Below are 26,290 nucleotides of genomic sequence, written 5' to 3' on the forward strand. Positions count from 1 at the left end.
AGGAGAAGGCTGCACGTCAGCTAATTGTTTCCGTGGAAGGACCATGACCGTGATTGTTCACAAACCTACTAAAACAACATGTCGTTATTTCAGGAAAATCACTGAATACTAATACCCATTTGCGTCGGAGGTCCGATGGCTATGAATAGACCAATATGACAAATAGGATCCCGTTTTTGCAATTAGATTACGGAGCCTCAAAAGCCAAATCAAACAGAATATGCATTTTTATTAGTTCTGTCATCCCAACTAGCGGGATAGCAGTAATAATAAGAAAGCTTCAAATTTCATATTTAGTTTATGAACTTTATCGGTATAACTTATTTACTTCTTATTTCAATTAGTTTATATGTAAGAAAAATACTTTATAATATTCGTCATTTAACCTAGTTTTGTTGTTAAAATTTTAAAGCAAACGAACGAAATCGATTTTTAATACGCTCATCTGACGAATCATGACCCTCAGTAATGAGCTGACGCGAGCTTTACAATAAAAAGTCGCTACAATAAATAATAGTTTAAAAAAACTATCAAAATACGCTTTTATAGAAAAAACAACTAAAAAATTTAAAATAAAGTTTAATAAATTTGAATTAAAAATAGTGTAAGAAAAAATGATTTTATTGTAAAAAAAGCGTGGGATGCTTTTCAGGATATTATCAAAATAACCCTTCTACTCATATATGTTCATAAAATATTTATAACTACCTACTGATACCATGCATCCCACGCTTTTTTTACAATAAAAACATTTTTTCTTATACTATTTTTAATTCATATTTATTAAGTTTAATTTTCTTCTTTAAAATAGGCAAGTCAAATGTGTAAACTTCTCGTATCATTGTGATTTTTAATGTAAATGGACTGCATCAATTGCTTCCCGCACGAACTATGGAACTCACCTGTTAGTAAAGAACTATTTTTTTTATTTTTTTTTATTGCCCTGTAGGCAGACGAGCATACGGCCCACCTGATGGTGAGTGGTTACCGTTGCCCGTAGACTTCAGCAATGCCAGGGGCAGAGCCAAGCCGCTGCCTACCGCTTAAATTACTTACTGTCTAAATCCTGCATATTTGCCGCCCTCAAAGATGTCAATCCCAGTTGACAAGCCGCTTCTTGACACTGAGCCCTCCTCTGAGGGTACTCGCTTCCCGTCAACCGATGCTTCACGTTGGAGTTGATCACTAGTATACATATATTATCCATTTTAATCGGCACCTGCTTTGCTTCCAAAGACCTGGAAAAGAGGTTTCAAATTCACTTCCTGATTTGGGGGTGATCGTAAGCTCACGACCTAAGCCAGTAAAACGCTTTTGAGTCTGGTTCCTGAGCCTTCGTGAGTATCATGCTACCGTGGGTATTACAATGAATATTATTCAGTACTTTCGGTCTCGTAGTTAAATCGCCCTATTGCAATTGTTTCAGACTACTGGATGAGCCTTAAGTCGATCCGTGTCGTCGTGGCCTAAAGGATAAGTCGTCCGGTGCATTCGTATCGAGCGATGCACCGGTGTTCGAATCCCGCAATCAATCAATCAAACCCGCAAAATTATAATTTGCGTAATTACTGGTGGTAGGAACTCTTGTGAGTCCGCACGGGTAGGTACCACCACCCCGCCTATTTCTGCCCTGAAGCAGTAGTGCTTTTCGGTTTGAAAGGTGGGGCAACCGTTGTAACTATACTGAGATCTTACAACTTATATCTCAAGGTCGGTGGCGCATTTACGTTGTAGATGTCTATGGGCTCCAGTAACCACTTAACACCAGGTGGGCTGTGAGCTCGTCCTCCCATCTAACCAATAAAAAAATCACGGTAGTTCAGAGTGTTCCTTTCCGATTTCTACTTAGTGAATAGTCACACAAGAGTTTTGATGTACCTACCTATAGTCTCATGTATTTAAAGCCCTAATATATGATCAAGCGATTGAACATGAGCTATCTGGTGATGCAGATAAATAGACAAACAATGAGAGCGTGTTGATGTGCGGGAAGATTCGGCGAGAAAGTCAGGGGTTTGTGTATGTGGCTAACACATCCTCGCTCGTCGAACTCATCCTCCTAATCAATGAATTATAGAGGACGGTAACTGGTGCTTGAGGGGCCTAAAAGCACCGAGAGTGAATCCGGGGATCCAACAAGATATGTTTCGAGTAATAGCGGCTATGCCTTGACCCGTCGCCTTTTTTTTTTTTTAACGCTGGGTTATCCATTTATGGATACCCGGTCGAGGGTGAGCCGTCGCCTGGGTCGTATATTGTGTGTTGTGGTGTCTGCTACCCAAGTCACCGGTGGTTAAAGTTAAACACGTTGACTGCCGTGTAGGTCATTTTCAAATTAGACGATTTCTCTCACGAAGCGCTTAGGCTACCTAACTTTGCCTTCTTTTGTTTGATAATGTATGTTTAAGTCTTTAGGTCTCTTAAAAATAGATTTATTTTCAGTATGTTCAGATTCGTTCTCCCAGAGTCTACTAGATATTCCGGCGCCTTAGCAAGAAGATCGACGAGAGAAATCGACATAATTACTTCAGCGCTCCACGTAGGGTTATAAGTCGTCGTGGCCTAAAGGATAAAACGTCCGGTGCATTCGTATGTAGCGATGCACCGGTGTTCGAGTCCCACAGGCGGGTACCAATTTTTCTAATGAAATACGTACTCAACAAATGTTCACGATTGGCTTATCCGGTGAAGGAATAACATCGTGTAATAAAAATCAAACCCGCAAAATTATAATTTGCGTAATCACTGGTGGTAGGACCTCTTGGGAGTCCGCACGGGTAGGTACCACCACCCCGCCTATTTCCGCCGTGAAGCAGTAATGCGTTTCGGTTCGAAGGGTGGGGTAGCCGTCGTAACTATACTGAAACCTTAGAACTTATATCTCAAGATGGGTGGCGCATTTACGTTGTAGATGTCTATGGGCTCCAGTAACCACTTAACATCAGGTGGGCTGTGAGCTCGTCCATCAATCTAAGCAATAAAAAAAAAATTAACCATATTTATTTATTTATTTATTTATTATAATGACATTAGCGAGTGGCGTAACGGTCTACAGAATTAAATTTCCGAATCGTGACAAAAATCATTCCATTCCTACCATTAAATTTTTTATTGTCGTTACATTTTAATAGCGTGAACAGTTGTTTGTGGAACCGAAACAAGACGATATTGTAAATACAAAATTTCGATTGTATTGCTACAAACAATAAAATTAATATTACCGTAAATTAAATTCGAGAACTTCTAAAAACGAAAAAAACAGTAATAACGAATCAAAGGAAATTTTATCAAATTTCCTGGGGACTCTTTTGAGCATTTACGCTGCAGACGATTGTTTCTGATTTAATCATCTACGCCCTCTTGAAATTGTTACCTAATTCGTTAGTTCGGATGTTAGCAGCTCAAAAATAATAAAATAGATTTGGTTTTTTTATTCAAGATTTTTCGTTAATTCTTGTCGAGAACGCGAGCTATGAAATTATAATATGAATTGTTTTATTTTGTTGGTATTTGAATAATCTATACTAATGTTACAAAGAGGAAGATTTTATTTGTTTGAACGCGCTAATCTCAGGAACTACTGTACCGCTATAAGCTTCATCACGGTGAGACCAATACAAGTGGAGCACCAATAAAGGATGTTTCAAAATAGACTAAACTAAAGGCTAAACTAAACAAATCGCATATCGTTCGAATCAGCCAAAAATTTCACGTTAGGACGTATTTGATAAACGACATATTATACTGTCGCGGCGCCTGACTCGTTTAGCACAGCAAGCTAGCCAAAACGTCATACCAAAACATTTACTACTACCGGCACCGCGAGCTGACAGCATTCAACAATATTCTTAATTTACCTCACAATAATCATTATTGGCACAAGATCCTTCCTTTTCGAGAAAGGTCACATTCATACATTCATCCCAGAACAATCACGACTAAACCATTGTAAATTGTAATTAAAGCAAGTAGCAAGCATTCAATTGGTTTTATTATAGAAACAATAAAGCCACAGTGTCTTGCGTAGATAATACACAAAATAATTTATCATAATTCAACGTAATCTTAAGTAATAATCATTATCTTGAGCATTACTTGTTAAACATCAGGATTACGTTCTAATTATCTAATCTATTTATTTTAAAAGTATTCTTTAGTTCGCTATTAAGTAGTTATATTATATAGTTTGAAGTTGTCATAACCTAAAGTACAGGTAGGGTACTTAATGTAAGACTCAACGCCCCCTAGGCGCGGTGACCTCGTAGGAGGTTCTGTCCCCGGCCCGGAAAAAAATAATTAAATGGTAGTTGTAGACTTTTTTTTTCTTTTTTTATTGCTTAGATGGTTGGACGAGCTCACAGCCCATCCGGTGTTAAGTGGTTACTGGAGCCCATAGACATCCACAACGTAAATGCGCCACCCACCTTGAAATATAAGTTCTAAGGTCCCAAGTATAGTTACAACGGCTGCCCCACCCTTCAAACCGAAACGCATTACTGTTTCACGGCAGAAATAGGCAGGGCGGTGGTACCCACCCGCACGGACTCACAAGAGGTCCTACCACCAGCAAAATTACTTTTACGGTTCGAAAATTAGACAATAGTTTTCTGCGAGCTCACTGGACTTCATCTGGGAGGACTTGCTATCACTAACCCCAGCAAGTGTAGTGCTTCGCTGAATCTAAAACCGGATCCTCCCGATCCACTCTCAGTGATTTTAGGCATGCCAAACACCGGTTACTATTCTCGTCGAACCCGTCGAATGCGACGAACAGTACATCGTCCAAGTTAACCCACCGACACAGCTCACTAAGTTTCTCACCGGACCTTCTCAGCGGGTCGCGATTCTGATCCGGTAGTAGTTTTAACGAAGCACTGCTCTTGCTAGGGCAAATGTTAGCTAAGTCTCTCAGGTCCGTGAGCACGCCTACACGTTTTTTTTATTGCTTAGAGAGATAGACGAGTTCACAGCCCACCTGGTGTTAAGCGGTTACTGGAGCCCATAGACATCTATAACTTAAATACGCCACCCACCTTGAGTTATAAGTTCTAAGGTCTCAAGTCTTACAACAAGCATTACTGCTTCACGACATAAATAGGCGGGGTGGTGGTACCTTCCCGTACGGACTCACAAGAGGTCCTACCACCAGTGAAAACGTTCACATTCACTTCACGTTCGGTGAAGCTAATATAAGCCTATAGGTTACTGATGTGGGTAGGTAAAAAAAATGTATCGGCAATCGAGGAAAAAAAATTGTTAACAAATGCGACTAACTTGCAGTCAATAAGTAATGCGTGGTCCTTTTTGCCCATAGTAACAATGTACTGATCCATGATGCCGCACGGCATCCCAGGGAAGTCGTGCTCTGCCTTCTGACACAGCTTGGCTTTTTCCACTAAACTGCAAAAAATAGTCAAACTTAAAATGGGAAAACAATAACCAGACCGAACCAGAAGATGCTAGTTCATAATCATGGGTAAACCCATCCAGAGGCATCTCACTTTCGCGTGCTACCACCAGTAATTACGCAAATTATAATTTTGCAGGTTTGATTTTTATTACACGATGTTATTCCATCACCGTGGAGGTCAATCGTGAACATTTGTTAAGTACGTATTTCATTTAAAAAAATTGGTACCCGCCTGCGGGATTCGAACACTGGTGCATCGCAAGATACAAACGAATGCAACGGACGTCTTATCCTTTAGGCAACGACGCTAGACTTGTCTTCGGAACTATAATTAGAACTATATGATGATTCATTGATTGATATTAGGGATCTGGGTGTGACCATTGATAGTAAGCTGCAATTCAGCACACATATTGAAAATATTACCAGAAAGAGCTTTAAAATATTAAGATTTATATTTCGCAATTGCAAAGAATTCAAAAAACCAAACACTAAGATCACAATTTATAATGCTCTCGTACGCAGTACCTTAGAATATTGCTGCATTGTGTGGAATCCTTATTATGAGTTATACAAGAAACGATTGGAAAGTGTCCAGAAATGGTTTCTATGGTACTTGTCTTAGAATTACAATCTGGGTAGGAAGTTAACCGACACACCTAATCTCTTAACCCAGATAAAAATATCAGCCTCTAAGTACCTACCAAGAACGAAGAAATATAAACCGTTTATAAGAAAGCCTGCTCGTTCAAATTTAGATGCTTACTCTCCCTTAAACAGAATTCTTTGGGACTACAATAAAGTCCACGGTAGCGCGGTCTCCGTCAATGTTCCTTCGGAGCTGTCCGATTGCTCTGAACTAATTTTAAGTGAAATAAATGTTTTTTCTAATTTTCTCACAACTTACAGGAAAAATCTGTCGCGGATCATTTCCCAATTAAATATAAATTAATTTTAAACAATCAACCAAATGTAATCAAATCTTAGTTATATATTTTTTTTTATTCTTGTTGTTAATGCACTGTATAATTGAGGTGACATCTGCCATGAACTTTTGTCAATTTATCAATGTTTTGTATTGATGATCACTTTGTTGGTGCAACTTAATAAATAAATAAATATTATTGACGACTTGATCTTTATCCCTCTAAGCTTAAAAGAACTCACCTAACCGTCCTTCCCGTGAGTCCTTCTAGCAGCGTGAATACTGCCACTTCAATGGCGGCGCTGCTGGAAACACCAGAACCCATCGGCACGTCGGATACGACAACAATATCGAAACCGTTCACTTTTACTATGGACAAATGAAAGAAAGTTGATTGGAAAAATGCTAATTTAGATAGGTATTATGAGTGCTTATAGTAAATACGTAACTTACTAACAGTATGTTCACAAACGACTTTCACGGTTAAGAAACAAGATGGCGTAATAACAATTATAGTTGTAGGTTTTTATTTATTTGCTAATTTACAAGAAGTAAGACGTGATGTGAAGCTACAATGGATTATGGTAGCCTCCTGACAATTCATGCCGCGAAGCTGTCATACGCTTGTCCATGTAAATGAGAGTTCGACTCCATCTGGAGGTGGGTGTTGGTATTCACAACGCGAAATCGATTTTTGTGTCAATATAAAAGTAACAATTGGAGATGATGCACGAAATATTAGGAATATTGCTGTTTGCTGACAAAATTATACGAAAGTATTTCGATTTTAATAGTTACTAGTTGACCCGGCAGACTTCGTAGTGCCTCAATCGATAAATAAAAGATCTAAACTTTTGTATAAAATATACTTAAAACAAACCAAAGGAATCCGTCCGACGGGGGACACATCAAAGGAAAAACAAAATTGTTATTTTTATTTAATTCAGAGCATTTTCATGTACCTTTTAAACCTGCTCTGGACTTCAACAAATAATTCAAGTCCAAAATTAGACAAATCGGTCCAGCCGTTCTCGAGTTTTAGCGAGACTAACGAACAGCAATTCATTTTTAGATATATTAGTTATTAAAATGTTTTGATTAGAGCTACGTTACGTATATAGACCGTATATTGTCCGTATAGCAAACAATACGGAATCTAGATTGTCGAGTAACTTACTAGGAAAATTGGCGATGACTCCTTTGATATAATTAGCCCATTCTGGTTGACCTGGTCGTAGCTCTGCCTTGACAGTGGCAGGGAAACTGGCTTCCAACTCCTCACCAGACGCCAACACTGTGATCACGCGACAGACATCTGTGATGTTGTATGATCCCACGACGACGGTAAGAAATGGTATTGCCTGAAATAATGCTGCCATGATAGTAAATAGCAGTTACCGCGGGGAGCAAGGCGATGATGGAGTGCCACTATTGTGGTAGCGACGAGGATACGTCGCATTCGTTTGCAGCGTGCTCCTTCTAAGAAGAGCAGCGTCACACAGTATGATGCCTCGTCGCTCAAATAGAGCCGGACTTTTCACTGCCGACAGTCTTATTTTTTATTTTATTATTGCTTAGATGGGTGGACGAGCTCACAGCCCACCTGGTGTTAAGTGGTTCCTGGAGCCCATAGACATCTACAACGTAAATGCGCCACACACCTTGAGATATAAGGTCTCAGGTCTTAGTATAGTTACAACGGCTGCCCCACCCTTCAAACCGAAACACATTACTGCTTCACGGTAGAAATAGGCGGAGTGATGGTACCTACCCGTGCGGACTCACAAGAAGTCCTACCACCAGTAAGAACTGCCGACTTATCACTGCCGACCGTCTTAGCTATGATGCTGGCAGCAACTAGTCCCAGAAGAAGATGGTAGATTTCCCAAAAGGAGACGGAGCATAAGACGACAGAGTGTGAGAGAAAGAGGTCTTCATTCTTCGCAATGATCCGCCGCCGTTATACAGGGTTTTTTTATTTATAGCTTCGATGGGTGGACGAACTCCACCCACCCACCTGATCTGAAGTGGTTACCAGAGCCTATAGACATCTAAAAGGTAAATGCTGCCACCCACCTTGAGACATGAGTTGTAAGATCTCACTTATAACAGTACAACGGCTGCCCCTGCCCAGCCCAACGGTTAGATACATCTTCCATCAGTTTTATCAATAAAACCAGAACAGAGGGTTGGTGGTGGTACATCTGGACTCATAGGCGCCTATCAATATATGGATTTAAGTAAGTATGTAACATCAGATGGGACATCAGATTATTTAAGCTCACAAAGAAAAATAAATAAATAATACTTTAAAGAAACTAAAAAAATACACTCTTATAAAAAATCCAACAAAAAAATAGAAAATAAATTTTAATAAATTTGAATTAAAAATAGTGTAAGAAAAAATGATTTTATTGTAAAAAAAGCGTGGAGTGCTTACCAGGATTTTTTTTTAATATTGAACTGTCATCGGTCCTTTAATTAATAAGTATGCCAAATTTCGTGTTAATCTGACGTTTTGAAGGGGGTCAAAATCATATTCAAAGATTTCGTTACATACTAACACTCTACGTCTGAAGCTAATAAAAGCGTATTAAAAAAATAAGCTTAACACTATCCCTTTCCAAAGTCCTGGTGGCAGTGACCTAGCAGGACCCCGTATCGTGACGGCCGACGTGTACTCCCATTTCGTCGGCCAGACTTCTGGTTGAAGTCTCAGACAGAGTTCGGAAGCTCAAGCGAGAGTGTAGCGGAGTCGATTAGTAGATGTCATTTAACGTCTTTGCAATTCCATACAACCCACACCCCCCAAACATGAGCTATTTTGTCGAAAATAATCATTTCCTTTGAAAATTTTCATCAAAGCTCCCCCCTCCGATAGAACAGTTAATTAACTATATTGTTTGCCAGCTGTGCGAGGCAAGCTAACGTACCCGTACCAATCCGCTTATCGTGATAACTTAACTATTAAATGTTTTCATTTCAATTATCTTATACAACTTTGGAATGTTTGGAATCCTATTTTCCGTTTCTGTTTCAAAATTTTAAGCTCCTTTGAAAGGAAAATTTTCAAACGAATTTTCCGTTTTCGTTGATATTAAAAACAATACAACATAGATATACTTTCTGTGTTTAAGAATTTAGTTCGTTTATTACGTTTTCAACATTTTACAAATATTTGCAATACTCATAAGGGTTCATCCATAAATTACATCACACGCTAGAGCTCCAATGTTTATAGAAATATAGACTGCGAAACGGCTAGACCGATTTCTATGAAAATTTCCGAAAATCTTCAAATTAGCCTGGAGGGCGATCCTTAGTGTTATTGAGATATTGGAAAACACAAGAAAAATCCACTAAAACAATTATCCGCAGAATGTCCCTACGACGGATTTACAGACAGACACGACAATGATCCTTCGAAAACCTAAGATTTCCCATCGAATATACGGAGCACTAAAATTAATTGAAATAATGAGAGCATCTGCTCTCAGTATTTTAACATTGTTAAACATTAATCAGTCATTGTTATTCTCGGCGTCGTCAAAACATTATATTTGACAAGTTTCACATCCATATCCAGATGAGATAAGGGAGAACTAATAACTCAACTTCACTTTCATAATATTGATAAAAAATATATATATATAACTTTTGAAAACAATTTAGTGATATCATTCAACAGGTAATTTATTATCAAATAATCTGCGTGTGACAAATTGACAATACAGATTTCAATTAACGAGGCTATGGCTTATAGGAGTCGTCGACCCCAGGATCGCACGGATAAAATGGCGCGAGGAGTTACCAGGAGCTCTTCATTGTTACACAACAGTCACTGTGTGGCGGTAGCCATCATACAACGCAAGATATTTGACAGATGCTTGAATCTCGCTTACGACATTTTCAAGATAAGCTTGCACATATACGAGTTCCGAACAACAATATTCGGACCGTCGCGTCGGTCTACCGAACAATTTCACCGGCTCGGTGGAAGATTTTGCCTTCGGCGTAACCTACAAATTGTGTGTCAGAAGTGGGATTCAGGCATCTATCAAATATCTTGCGTTGTATGATAGCTACCGCCACAACTGTATGTATTGAACATAATATCCTATTCAATTACGAATAAACCTGTATATACGAAGCTTAGATTTTGCCCTGATATCCGTTTTGGGTCAGTACACGGACTCTGGTCCGAAAACTTTTGTGGTGGAATTTTATTTGGGCCAAATTATCGACTATAACTCGTTAACGCGATTCAGATTTTTGGCGGGATTTGTTTTATTGAACACAGCTGAAGGTTTTAGATATGTAGCGGACGTTATGAATGAAACTTTACTGGTGGTAGGACCTCTTGTGAGTCCGCGCGGGTAGGTACCACCACCCTGCCTATTTCTGCCGTGAAGCAGTAATGCGTTCCGGTTTAAAGGGCGGGGCAGCCGTTGTAACTATACTTGAGACCTTAGAACTTATATCTCAAGGTAGGTGGCGCATTTACGTTGTAGATGTCTATGGGCTCCAGTTACCACTTAACACCGAGTAGGCTGTGAGTTCGTCCACCCATCTAAGCAATAAAAAAAAACTGTTTGTCAGTAAATAAATCACAAACCACTGGTAGAACGAAGCCTTCGCAATAGTCAACGTGTTCCCCGATGAGGTTGACGCGTCCCGGCGCTGCTGCAGCGACTTCCGGTTGTCTGCCGTATGCGACAATGAATCTTTCAGTGGCCTGTCGCAACAACGCCGCCTCGCCTTTCGGTATCGCTTCGCAATTCATCTGTAAAACAATAGAATTACATATTTTATGAAGCACATAATTTTAAGACAAATATTTCATAGATCTAGTAAGTTATTGTTCATTATTATTATTATTTCTTTTTTTCAGACGTGTGCGGGGAGCCTTAATGTTCCTAACCCGTATATATGGAAAGCTTATCTTGAATTTGTCTTGATGGAGATTCAGGCATCTGTCAAATGTCTTGTGTTCTGTGACAACTACTGCTACACGGGCTTACCAAGCGCGCGGACGTGTCGAGAGACTTACGAACCGCGTGCTTAAAGGAACTGCGCCCCTAGCGACAAACGTATGCAAACGTTCCAACTCCATACAGTTTTGAGTTAACTTTTATGTTATCGAGAACGTTAAAAAGCTCTCACTACGCACACCGAACTCTGCTGACCAACGTACGAGCTTGACTAGATATGTGTCGTGTCATGTGACGTGTGTCAAGTAAAGGTATCTAAGTTATAGAATTATTGTATTCTCATCAGTCGTTGATGCGTCTGCCAATTTTCAAGTTAATCGGATGGATGTCATGCTGTATTTGAAAATCACTTTTAGAGATTCTAAGACCTTGAGATAAATTATAGTCAGTGTAGCACGGGATAATGTAATGTTTTTTTTTATCTTTTTTTCGCTAAGTAAACTAAGGAGCTATTCTAGCTACGCCCGGACGGGTAGGTGAGCTCACAGGCTCAACCTGAGAGAATTTGCTAACTCTGGCCCTAGCAAGAGCAGTACATCGAAAAATCTAACACTGAATCGGATTCACGACCCACTAAGAAAATCCGGCGAGAAACTCAGTGGGTTAAAACGATATCTTATTCATCCATGTTCAAAATTTATGGTAGAATTAAGAAGCTCACACACCTAAACAACCTCGAAAACTGTCTACACTCAAAATCTCTAAATGTATAGAGGAGGTACTTTTGTGAGGCATCACTCACAACTTAATCCGTCATTAACGCATCAAATAGACATAAGTAAGTCGACTTATGGCATTTTAAAGATCAATATCATGATAATTTCACTCGTATAACTATCTTTTTAAGCCTGACCTTAATCTACATTTAAACACAAATTGATTTGAAAATTTGCAAGTCAATGATATGTGGATTACTGTGCAACAATATGGGTTCATCCATCCTGGTTCGACCATTAGGATTCGTCTTACGTATAGTATGCATTGAAGGCGCTTTTTTAAATAATTGTATTTCTGATAAAAAAAACTAACCGATAAAATTTACTAGTGGTAGGACGTCTTGTGAGTCCGCGCGGGTAGGTACCACCGCCCTGCCTATTATAATTCTTGCCGTAAAGCAGTAATGCGTTTAGTATTGAAGGGCGGGGCAGCCGTTATACTGTTAAAACTGAGACCTAAGAACTCATGTCTCGAGGTGGGTGGCGAAATTTACATTGTAGGTGTCTATGGGGTCCAGTAACTATATAACACCAGGTGGGCCGTGAGCTAGTCCACACATCTGAGCAAAAAAAAACACGTATGCGTAATTACAGGTGCCAGAACATATCATGTCTATTATCCCCAGTAACCACTTAACAACTGTGGGCCGTGAAATCTCCCATCTATACAAAAAGAACCCCTCCATTTTGAAACATTTCAAGAGTGACATTAATTCGTCGTGTTAGAAATAAATATTATATTTCTCTAGTTGATTGATTCGATGAGACGGGCTCGGGGTAAATCACACCTCATCGTACTCAATTCTTTTGTCAAAGAAATTTGAAAGGAAAATGCCCATTTTCTATGGGCGTTTGGGCCCCTAAAAAAAATTGTCGCGTCATGATGGTTTTAACTTAATTTGATAGACAAAGAAATATCGTTTCATATTCAGAAAACGATTTTTATATTCTCACCCAGGTTTAAGAGAAATCTGTTTTTTTCTGCAGTCGCAGCAGTTGAAGTCGTCGTGGCCTAAAAGATAAGACGTCCGGTGCATTCGTGTTGAAGCGATGCACCGGTGTTCGAATCCCGCAGGCGGGTACCAATTTTTCTAATGAAATACGTACTCAACAAATGTTCACGATTGACTTCCACGGTGAAGGAATAACATCGTGTAATAAAAGTGAAACCCGCAAAATTATAATTTGCGTAATTACTGGTGGTAGGACCTGTTGTGAGTCCGCGCGGGTAGGTACCACCGCCCTGCCTATTTCTGCCGTGAAGCAGTAATGCATTTCGGTTTGCAGGGTGGGGCAGCCGTTGTAACTATACTGAGACCTTACAGCTTAGGTATATCTCAAGGTGGGTGGCGCATTTACGTTGTAGATGTCTATGGGCTCCAGTAACCACTTAACACCAGGTGGGCTGTGAGCTAGTCCAACCATCTAAGCAACAAAAAAAAAAACCAAAATTAAGTCGTTAATTGTTTTCTTCGAAATCAATAATCGCTCTCATAATTATTTACAGTATTAAATAAGTTAATTGTGGTTAATGTTGCTAGAAATAAGCCCTTATTTACCGGCTTAAATCCGGAAGCCGGCAACGATATTGTTGTTGTTGTTTCTAAATTCGCCAATAAGCAGGCACAGAGCGTAGCCTATACAGCCTAGTCTGTCGTAGTTAAATTATTTTTATGTCAATAAAAAGCCGGTGTATCTCTTTTTATTGCTTTTTGGGAGTTTTGACGTCAACTCGATGAATAGCACATTGAGTGAGCGTGAGTTTCCGCAGACCTTTTATCTTGAAAAAAAAAAACAGTCACTGCTATGTTAGCCACAGTTTTATTCCAATGCCTCAATAATCGTGAACAACGATTATTGACGTTTAAAACACAAAACAACACCCAATTTATATATTATACATCACAATAAACTATAAAAAAAAATTAAAATAAAACTTCAAGTGACGCTTCGCTCGGGTTGCTGCCAAAACTCTCTGACCATTTAGAATAAGAATTAAGAATAGAGTAATGTTGGACCATTGAGATTTTTACTAATGGAATCATTATTATCTAAAAATATTAAATAATTCATGGTGTTAAGTAATAATTATTATTACAATATATAAATGTTGAATTGAATAAAAATAAACTAAAAAAGTCTGTGAATTATAACCATTAGCTATTTTTTTTTTATTTGTTGTTCAAGTCACAGACAACTCTTTCGTTTGGCAGCATATAGGTTTACTATAAGGCTGTATGGGTTAAGCCCTTTGCCTATTGACGAATTTAAGAATTATGGTACTCAGTTTTGGGATGTAATCAAATCACTGAAGTAGGAAACCTATGGAAATGAAACGTCAACAAAAAAATTCGTGCCACTGTGACGCACTCATAGACCTATATAGTAGGGACACGACATATTGTTCTATACGTACAATTGCTTATATAAATAGCACCCATTTTGAAGGTACACATAAACATATATCTATCTCGTTCTTACTCAGCACTTTAACTCGCAGGAAAACAATATAACAGTATTTCAGTGTGTACATAAAATGAAACATGAATATACGTAAATGTCTCCGTCTCCGTCTAATGAGGCCGAAAATCCGCCATGTTTAGCGCGCCAAATGTCATTGTCACGTCAGTTTGGCCGTCTGTTTTGGGTTGTACATTATTTATTGACTTTGATATCGATTTAATATGATTGCTTATATAAAATTTCTAATTTTATCATGCTTAAAACATACAAAAATAATAATTAAAACATATTTTATAGGATCTCAAGAAGGTCGATGCCCCAAAACTATTATCTATATAATATATTTAAATTCATTATGGAGCCCTCATCCGAAACATAGATTATACACTTAATAATATATTTGAATCCGAAATATCGGACACCATTTTTCGGTCGGAATCTATTCATCATGACACTAATCATAAATACCTCTTTAAAATATGTCATCAAAACATATTTAGACATTCTGTTTAGATATTTCGGGAAAAAGGCTACCGACAAAATCTCTTCGGAACTATTTAAATAAAATAGTTTTATTCCGCAGTGAGTAAAACACTATTGTAAATTCTTTAAATATTTATTAATTAAGTGATTTTAGAGAGGAAGTCACAAGGAATGACGTTTGTAATTTCATTAACGAATAAATGTTCTGTAGGTGTTTTTTTTATCAGGCGGTCCCTTGATAAGTTTAAAATTTAAATCACTCTCAAGTGAGAGTGATTCAAATGGTGCGGTGCACCTTCCTTGAGGTGCACTGCGGTAGTCTGTTACGGACTTTAGAGTCAGCAAAACAATTAAAATAGATTGTAATAGTCTAAGAAAAACACGTACTCAAAATACGATAACATTCAGCATGCTAGATATGGGCTGATGGCACTGTAATATGCCATATCTTTATGTTTTGCGGCAAACGACACCTTTATAAAATCAGTGTAGCAAATTTAAAAAATCGTCATATCGTTTACTTGGAAAATTTGAAGCACGAACTCGTCTTAGATTTCACATAATATCTAAATCACATCATCTTTGCACATAACAATATAATTAATCCCTATTAAAGTATAAATTCTACAAATACATTCATACTCAACAATATTTAAAATAAAATAAGCCAAGAACGTTTATCGATAAAACCTACTAACATTAAAATCTTCTGGGCAGCACTAAAACCGCCATGTTTTGTGGCCAGATGACGTCACAGTGGCACGAATTTTTTGTTGACGTTTCATTTCCATAGGTTTCCTACTTCAGTGGACGCACTGAAGTAGGAAACCTATGGAAATGAAACGTCAACGTAAAATTTGAATCACTCTCACTTGAGAGTGATTCAAATTTTAAACTTATCAAAGGACCGCCTGATAAAAAAAAAAACACCTACAGAACATTTATTCGTTAATAAAATTACAAACGTCATTCCTTGTGACTTCCTCTCTAAAATCACTTAATTATTAAATATTTAACGAGTTGACAATAGTGTTATAAAACTATTTTATTTAAATAGTTCCGACGACTTTCTTGAGATCCTATAAAATATGTTTTAATTATTATTTTTGTATGTTTTAAGCATGATAAAATAAGAAATTTTATATAAGCAATCATATTAAATCGATATCAAAGTCAATAAATAATGTACAACCCAAAACAGACGGCCGAACTGACGTGACAATGACATTTGGCGCGCTAAACATGGCGGATTTTCGGCCTGATTAGACGGAGACGGAGACATTTACGTATATTCATGTTTCATTTTATGTACGCACTGAAATACTGTTATATTGTTTTCCTGCGAGTTAACGTGCTGAGTAAGAACGAGATAGATATATGTTTATGTATATGCCTTCAAAATGGGTGCTATTTATATAAGCAATTGTACGTATAGAACAATATGTCGTGTCCCTACTATATAGGTCTATGCTGTGACGTCATCTGGCCACAAAACATGGCGGTTTTAGTGCTGCCCAGAAGATTTTAATGTTAGTAGGTTTTATCGATAAACGTGCTTGGCTCATTTTATTTTAAATATTGTTGAGTGAATGTATTTGTAAAATTTATACTTAATAGGAAGTAAGTATATTGTTATGTGCAAAGATGATGTGATTTAGATATTATGTGAAATCTAAGACGAGTTCGTGCTTCAAATTTGCCAAGTAAACGATATGACGATTTTTAAAATTTGCTACACTGATTTTATAAAGTTGTCGTTTGCCGCAAAACATAAAGATATGGCGTAGTACAGTGCCATCTGCCCATTTCTAGCATGCTGAATGTTATCGTATTTTGAGTACGTGTTTTTCTTAGACTATTACAATCTATTTTAATTGTTTTGCTGACTCTAAAGTCCGTAACACATTACCGCAGCGCACCTCAAGGAAGGTACGCCGCACCATTTGAATCACTCTCACTTGAGAGTGATTCAAATTTTAAACTTATCAAGGGACCGCCTGATAAAAAAAAAACACCTACAGAACATTTATTCGTTAATAAAATTACAAACGTCATTCCTTGTGACTTCCTCTCTAAAATCACTTAATTAATAAATATTTAACGAGTTGACAATAGTGTTATAAAACTATTTTATTTAAATAGTTCCGACGACTTTCTTGAGATCCTATAAAATATGTTTTAATTATTATTTTTGTATGTTTTAAGCATGATAAAATAAGAAATTTTAGATAAGCAATCATATTAAATCGATATCAAAGTCAATAAATAATGTACAACCCAAAACAGACGGCCGAACTGACGTGACAATGACATTTGGCGCGCTAAACATGGCGGATTTTCGGCCCCATTAGACGGAGACGGAGACATTTACGTATATTCATGTTTCATTTTATGTACGCACTGAAATACTGTTATATTGTTTTCCTGCGAGTTAAAGTGCTGAGTAAGAGCGAGATAGATATATGTTTATGTATGTGCCTTCAAAATGGGTGCTATTTATATAAGCAATTGTACGTATAGAACAATATGTCGTGTCCCTACTATATAGGTCTATGAATAAGGGTGAGACCGATATATTAGTATTCATTATGATATTCGTAATACATCTTGTATTCGTGTATCGGTAATCCGTCGAATTCTGATATGCTAATATTCCGTATTACTCTATTCATAATATTAGCCAACTCACATCGGTCGGGTTGTATCTATCACTCGAAAATATACTGGCATACGCCGTACGTGTCTCGCGGATATCTGTCTATCACATTCATAACAATACTGCATGCGCTAAGAGTAAGTGAGATAAACTACATGTTTACATATTGAGCAATGAAAATAAGTACATATCATTATGAGTATAAGGACTATTTTTTAATTCAACTTTTTACATGTCAAAGATGCTAGTGGGAATTTTTAAATGCATTCCTTTTTAATGTTTGAACCTTCATTTCTTGATTCAACTAAAGATTCTACTCAAGGCAAAATAGTGCATTTTTACATTTATTGGAATAAAATCGGTGAGCTTTATTTTCATTATTTTAATTTTATTTTCTGTTTCCTTTGAATTAGTTGGTTTTAAAACGATGATTTGAAAAACGAAAGTAGGTACGGTACCAATTATTGTATTATTTACCATTTACGGTATTGTTTACCAATTTCATAAATTAATTTTTTTTTACACAAAATGTAATACTGCCACAACTAAATTAAGTGTTTTTACGTAATAAATTATGATGACAATATATTTTTGCGGTGGTATTTAATTATCTTCTACGGACTTCTCAAAATTTAAATAAAAGTTTGATTTTTTATTTTTTTTTATGAAGTTTGATTTGAATCGAAATGACTTTCTAAACAAACGGTTCGTGGATCATAATATTATAGATGTTGTGTACCCACTAGCCACCTCAGTACCATGTGAGAGGATTTTTTCCAAAAAAATTCAAAATTTTTTTTCAAAATTTCTAAACTTATTTCTGACCTACGTAACAGGCTTTCGGTAGAAAAAGTAAAAAAGCTGATATTTTTATGCACCAATAAGAAATAAATAATATTACTAACTTGTTGTTTATATATTAATATACAATGTTGACCAAATTCTGATTTAATAATAATATTAATTTTAATGTACATAATATTACTTGTAAAATATTTAGTGTGAAGTCAAATTCCTAGATACAATATACTATTTATATTATTAACTAGCTGACCCGGCAGACTTCGTAGTGCCTCAATCGATAAATAAAAGACCTAAGCTTTTGTATGAAATAAACTTAAAACAAACAAAAGGAATCCGTCCGACGGGGGGATATCAAAGGAAAAACAAAATTGTTATTTTTATTTCATTCCGAGCATTTTCATATTTATATTAACTTTTAAGCCTTCTCTGGACTTCCACAAACAATTCAAGACCAAAATTAGCCAAATCGGTCCAGCCATTCTCGAGTTTTAGCGAGACTAACTAACAGCATTTCATTTTTGTATATATAATACCTTAAATATTACGTGAATATCCTGATATCTTAATATACTTCGATAAAACGGATAAACGAGTTAAAATTAATACGGTACGAATACCGTATTAAGTGTATTAATAATCATTAACTTATTTCACGAACACCGTATTAAGTTTAACTCGTTTACCCGTTTTATCGAAGTATATTAAGATATCAGGATATTCACGTATTCGTTAAGGTATTATAATATTACATCATGAATATATTAGTATTCGCTAATATTGATAAATATCGGTATTAACCCATCTTTATCTATGAATCAAATAAGTATTTTTTTTTTTTTTAAACTATGCCAGGGTGAAAGAAATGTTGATACATAAACTAAACAACGTGAAAAAATAAGGCATAGTTTTTCAAGTACAAATAGTTTTGACACAAAGTTGGCCCACTTTTGGGCATTGTCCTTTGCGGTCTGGATGCTTAATGCGGATTTAGTTTTCTCATATGACATGTCTTTGTTTCCGAACTCGAATAAAAGAGAAAAAACCTAATTTATGGTAATTTTATATTAAAGAACGTTTATCTCTTTACCTTTCAAAACAGGAGGAGGTTCTCAATTCGACTGTATGTTTTTTTTTTGTGTTTGTTACCACATAACTTTTGACTGAGTGAATCGATTTTGATGATTATTTTTTTATTAGAAAGTTGACGCTTTCCGTGTGGTCCCATTCTAGTCCCAAATTCCCAATTTAGTCCATTTCTGGTAATGGTATCCATGAGAAAACCATATAAGTCTTAAAGGACATGGGCCATTTTCGGTCCAGCTACTAGTGCTCTCAAGGACACGAATGAAATATCTATAGAAAAAAACATTTCATTTTTACATACTTATTATAAAATTTAAGGGTATTTTAATGGTGGGATTATTAAAATCGTAAATAAAAAGAAATTAGCATGACTAAGGTACATTGATAATATTGAAGGAGTTGCCATAGGTAAAATATATTTATATTTTAAACAATCCACATTAAATCTTCTTAAAAAACACATTATATTACAAAAAACTAGCAAAATATATCAATATATTTAATTAACGGATTTTAAAACTAATATAAAACATTATATCTAAACAAAAATCTATTTTTATACTTTTAAATCCGTAGAATAAATCATTACATTGATCAATAATTATTGATCATAAGCAAAAACAAAACTACGCTTGTATAATGTTTATTGACGTTTTACATATTTTGACGAGTCGTTTTTCGCACTCATGCGCATTGTGGATATTATTAAGTGTTTCGTTGCGATATACCTGCTTATTACAATTTGTTCTGCATCAAATTAAGTCTTGGCGTTCATTGAATTAGGTCTGTGTTATAAAATATAGTAATATAAATAATATTTAAGCTGATGATGATGTTAAAGTGTAAGTGTATTGACAGCAAATCATATGATATAGGTAACCTAAAAATCTTATCTTATTTTTTAAATATCTCTGTATCCCCATGAACAATATTGATTTTAATTTGTTTATAATAAAAGGGATATAAAATATAGTCTGTTATTCAAACTTAATTTCATTACTGTCCTTGAACTTCGCTTAGTGGGCCGTGCAATGTATGGAGAGTGGCCCATGTCCTTTGCATTAAGTATGTGCGCAACAAATAGATGAATAACTCAATATCACGCCAACCGATTTCGACGATTATTGTTTTTAGTGTATATTAATTTGTTTTGGAATATATTTTTTTTTTCTATTTGAAGTCGGTTTTTGTTAAAGCATGTCTCTTTACAATAATAATTATTTAGTTACATACGGATTGTAAATTTTTACAAACAACATCTTTTTTTTCAAGCCCGCGGACATCCACTGCTAAACATAGACCTTCCCCAAAGTTCGCCACAACTGATCCTGCGCAGTCTCGGTCCAACGGGTTCCCGCAACGTTTTTTTCTTTCTAACCATTGGTAGCCTACTTAAGGAGTTATTCCAACTTCGCGCGGACCGGTAGGTGAGTTCACGGGCTCAAGCTGAGAGAATTAACACACTAGCCTTAGCAAGAGCAGTGCTTCGCTACTACCGGATCGGAATCGCGACCCACTGAGATGATCCGGCGAGAAACTCAGTGGGTGCGAGTTTAGGTCTACCAATGCTGCGCTATCCGGTGCGCAGTCGCCACTCGAGAAATTTTCACCCCCAGCAGCCATCTGCTCTACGAGCAATGTGATCAACCCACAGCCACTTCAATCTTGCAATCCTTCGGGCTATATCAGTTACCTTGGTTCTTCTGCGAATCTCCTTTTTTTTATTGCGCAGATGGGTGGATGAGCTCGCAGCCCACCTGGTGTTAAGTGGTTACTGGAGCCCATAGGTTTTGACCCCGGACGGAGATAGGACGTCGGGTGTAAGAGTGCAGGGGAGTCGTTTAGTGGGTGGGCCCTAAATTCCTTGGGCCCGCGGTCTGCTCTCAACACCTGCAGATCGTTGAGTCCCACATACCCCGCACCCCCTACACGCGGGGACCTCGGAGGAGGTTCGGCAAACAGCCCGGAAAAAAAAAAAAAAAAAAAACCATTGACATCTACAACGTAAATGTCCCACCCACCTTGAGATATAGATTCGAAGGTATCAGTATAGTTACAACGGCTGCCCCACCCTTCAAACCGAAACGCATTACTGCTTCACGGCAGAAATAGGCGGTGTGGTGGTACCTACCCGTGCGGACTCACAAGAGGTCCTACCACCAGTAATTACGCAAATTATAATTTTGTGGGTTTCATTTTTATTACACGATGCTATTCTCCTTTATGTTATGTTATTATCCTCATTCCTGATTCAATTTTTATGCATTCGATAAAGCAGCTTATAAAATAAAGTAGATTTTTAGACGCATAAGTCTGGCTTGTCAGGCTAATGTCATATTTTTCATTTCTCTTTTAAATATTATGTTCACGTAATTCTACGACCCGTTACTTGATTTTAGTGGACCGTATTTTCTTTGACATTTTAACTTGACAAGTACATTTGTTATTATCAAATGAAGCAATTTTGTAAAATGGCTCTTAAAATTACTGTTATCGGTACGTTGTAAAACTTTTATAGTTCGATAATATCTTCTATAAAAAACTTAGGTAAAAAGAATTTATCGTGTAGATAATAATAATATAAAAAATTTATTATATTGTTTTCGTTCAATTATTTAAATAACTTCACAAAAACCGTTTCGCGTATTTAGGCGCTTTATAGACATAGATTTTTCATAATCGCTTGTTTAGAGGAAATCATTTCCTACAATAAAGTTGCTCGTTTTACACTAACTCACAATACTACCACCGTACCACCTGATACCATCCCACTTTGAAACCCTTATCTACCTTCCGTAAAGACCATATCTATCTCGAATCATATTATAGAAATGTGGAACTAACACCATCACGCAGTATTCACCGGGTGCTGTCGTATCCTTCTTCAGACGAGATTTGAGAAGAGCATTAAAGTCCCAAACCAGAGACATGGCTGTGCCGCTGGCATTGTCGAAGTCAGTGACGGCGACCACTTTCCGTTGGCTAGACCATATGCTTGTCTGCCACCTATAGTTCTTCCTTGCGTCGCTTCCGTCATTACAGAAGGTCGTGACCTCTGCATCATACCTCATGCATAATTGTCCTCCATCCTTAGCTTCGTAGACATCGTGGAGCTTGATGTCCAGACACGATCGAATTTGGCTTGGACCATCCCGTAGGACTGGGTCCTTTAGTAATAAATAAAATTAAAAATATCCACGTGTCAGTCGCAGTCAAAGGGACAGCAATCATACAATGCAATCCAACTTGATGTCTCAACGCAGTACTTATGGTTAACGATGTGTGGTCCGACGGCACACACATTCATACACAAACACAGAGAGAAAATATAATAATAAGTGTTTTTTTTATATCAACAACTCACGAAACATGCCATGTAAATATAAAGTTGTATATAACTAACTTTTTTAATATATTAAAGCATACAATAACAAAATGCAAAAGCAAATACGTACTATTTTAACACAAAATATTTGTATTTCTTTTGTTATCACAATCCCGTTGAGTACAGAGCGCACGGGCACCGCTTCACTCACTAGCTCATATCATGCGTTTATTAAAAACGTCTGACGTCTGATAGAAAAGCGATATAACTCTGAATTATAAAAAAAAAATAAAAAAAAAATCGAGGTCTGAAAGCCTGTTTGGTTTAAGCAACATTTTGGCTTCATACACGATATTTATCTTTGTAATAAAATGTCCGTTTTATTTGGTATTAGCATTAACAATTCGATGATTTTAATTGAAGTTCAATTATGTTTACTCCATTCAAATAGCTGAAGAAGTTTTTTGTCATGATTTATTTTGCAATGTGGCGGTAGCCATCACAGAACACAAGATATTTGACAGATGCCTGAATCTCGCTTACGACATTTTCAAGACAAGCTTGCATATATACAAGTTCCGAACAACAACATCTGGACCGTCGGTCTACCGAGCAATATCACCCGCTCGGTGGAAGATCTTCCCTCCCTTTGTCGTATACCTCTTCAGCAACTTTTAAACTTTAAATGGCTCTCCTGTAAAGTTGCAAAAATTTTACTTAAACCAAATTTCGTATCACCCCTCGATATTATAGTTTAAAAATAGCAAGCCGAAGTAGGGTTTAATTTCATTTTGTTTTTTTGTTTATCTTGATGATACAGGTCAGGATATTAGATCAGGAGTATTATTATTTTTACATGTTGTCTATTTTAAATTGTCTATTATTGTTGAATTCGATGAAAGTACAATACGACCGACGTAACTTGGCGAGTCTGAATATAGCCGCAGGTGAACTTTCGCGCATGTAAACTCGTAAAAAAAAGTGTTATTAGCATTCATTTTTTTAAATCAAAATACGAATTAAAATTCCCATATACAGAGACCAAGTACAAATAAAATGAATATCAAAACACTATGAAACAGAAAGCTATAAAAATAACGTAATAAATTAAAGAGAGATAATAAAAGAATAATAAATTAAGACAGAAAGCTGTAAAAATAACGTAATTAAATTAATTCGAAAGTAAGCCCAAACACTGCCTTCAGTTGCGATCCGCTGTACTGTGCGTTGCGATACACCATTTGCGTTAGCAACTCTAAATAAAACTGTCAAAATCTTTTACGCCATCTTCTAATTCTTTAAAAAAAAAAAAAATTTTTTTTTATCGCCTACGATTTAAAACACTATTATGCTTTGGTGGCATCTTTGTTAACGAATAGTATAAATGCCAAGGGACACTTAATACTAAAACTAATTTAAACACAAACAATCTTAAAACTAAACAAAAAAACTGAGCACTAAACAAAAACAGTATAATAATAAGAAATCAATGAAAACTGTTGTAGCCGCCCGTACTCAAGACAGAGATAGCGACACGAACACGACACTAATGCTAGCGTGTGAGTGAGACACATTACCGCGTACCGAGAATTACCGAATTTATACGATGTCAAGAAAAGGGATGTCCAATATGCGTGTTTGTGGATGTTGTTTAATCGATTTTTTTTCAAATTGATTAAAATTTAAATAAAAATATATATTTATATTTCATTTTATAGGAGGTTCAAAATATTCACAAACAGGCCCTATTGTAGTAGTTGTTTATAAATAACTGATATTCAACTAAATCATGTCTTTCAACCAAGAAAATAAAGCGTTATTAGTTTTTTTTTAAATTAAAGATGAGGTCTCGTTTCCTAACGATAACATTCAATAAGTTTGTAAATCTATTTCGTTCAGTATCTCATAAAAACAAAAATCAATAAATTCTAAATCGATAAAAATCGATTGCGCTATTTGATTGAATAAAGGGACGATTGTGTTTACACAGAGTCAATCCCTAGCCTAGACCTCCGCCCCGCGCACGTCCGTCATGCCACCATTTGGTTCCTAAAAACGTTTGTGCGCAGCCTTCTGCGCGAAGTTCGGACTCGCCAAGATACATCGGTCGTATTGTAACCTTAAAAAAGTTCCGTTATATACAAGCGTACCTAGCTAGTTAAAATGTGTTAATAAATAAACATAAATAATAATAATAAATAACTGAGAACAAATCACGCACGGTCATCCAGCCCCAAATCAGGATTCCCTATGTTATTGGTACCAGAGACTGACATACATACTTACATACGTTTAAATATATAGATAACTAGCTGTACCCGTCCGCTTCGCTGGGCATTTAAAATTAACATTATAATTTCTCACCCCCATAAAAATTCTCATCATTAACGCCCCGCAACTGGTGTAGGGAGTCCAACACTCATATAAATATTATCCTATTCATTAAGTACATGTATTTTCTACATGGATACCAAGTTTCAAGTCAATCGGATGCATGGTTCAGTAGTTATAACGGAACATCCGTAAAAACCACTGTAGACTTATATATTAGTATAGATAAACACCCAGACCATAGAGAGAAAACAATGTTCATCATAAGAATGTTTGCCCGATGTGGGAATCGAACCCACCATCCTCGGCGCAACAGTCAGGACCACTAACTACTGCACCACCCAGTCAGTCAGTAATAATTTCATTGGTCAGAGCGGAACACTGCTTGTGGCAGAATCCCTCCACAAGTACACAAGTTAAAAATAAAGAAATAGGAAATAGTTGGTAAGTAACTACAGAGGGTGGACCCCACGAGCATCTCCACAATGTAGCTCCCTTGCACGCCAGACCACCTGATGGTCGAGCGCTATCAAGGGAGCTACTGGAACCCCCTTCTATGGTAAGATAGTCGGCTTAATCGGAGTAATATGGGAGTGCGCATAATGAGTGCACCTATGATGGGACTAAGCTGTCCTCCGTCATTCCCCCCACATTGTTGGGGTGCCCCCCTATGGGGACCCATTTCACTACCCCCGAGCGTGGACCACTCCCCCGTCTGGGGAGCCCAGAGCGGGTGAGCGCCAAGATAAAGTGCCGTGGCTCCTCCTTTGGGTTGTAGAGGTGGGCCGCGGCACGGAGCCGGTGGCAGGCCCCTCGCGCTGACTGTTGTCCCTGCTTTTATTGTCTACATATAGTAGTTGTAGTTAGTTTAGTTAGATTTCGTTAGTTAATAAAGAAGAATTGGGAAAAAAAAGAAGAAAAAAGAAGCAGAAGATAGCAGCCGGCGCCGGGTTATCACGTCCACTTCTTATGAGCTACCTAGTTGCCTATTATATTGATTGTCAAAGATAATAATTAACTTTACGGTAATTTATCGGATGAAATTTCCTATTAAATTCTTTAAAAGTTTATTATTTTCACGACTGTATCAAATATACAAAAAA

General features: G+C 36.9%; 1 protein-coding gene across 1 annotated transcript in view; it reads right to left on the reverse strand.

Moving 5' to 3' along the window:
* The window catches only part of LOC114241343 (galactokinase), a 31,531-nt gene extending 8,433 nt beyond the window's left edge, over nt 1-23,098 (reverse strand). The window contains exons 1-6 of the mRNA XM_028172151.2: nt 22,987-23,098; nt 10,951-11,118; nt 7,513-7,696; nt 6,578-6,704; nt 5,275-5,400; nt 1,057-1,238 (exon numbers count right to left, since the gene is read on the reverse strand). Of these exons, the coding sequence (XP_028027952.2) occupies nt 1,057-1,238; nt 5,275-5,400; nt 6,578-6,704; nt 7,513-7,696; nt 10,951-11,118 (787 nt within the window). The 5' untranslated portion in view covers nt 22,987-23,098. The remainder of the gene's footprint in view (nt 1-1,056; nt 1,239-5,274; nt 5,401-6,577; nt 6,705-7,512; nt 7,697-10,950; nt 11,119-22,986) is intronic.
* Nucleotides 23,099-26,290: the final 3,192 nt, after the last annotated feature.

This window comes from Bombyx mandarina, chromosome 17 (genome assembly GCF_030267445.1).
Source record: "Bombyx mandarina strain Sakado chromosome 17, ASM3026744v2".
Taxonomy (NCBI): domain Eukaryota; kingdom Metazoa; phylum Arthropoda; class Insecta; order Lepidoptera; family Bombycidae; genus Bombyx; species Bombyx mandarina.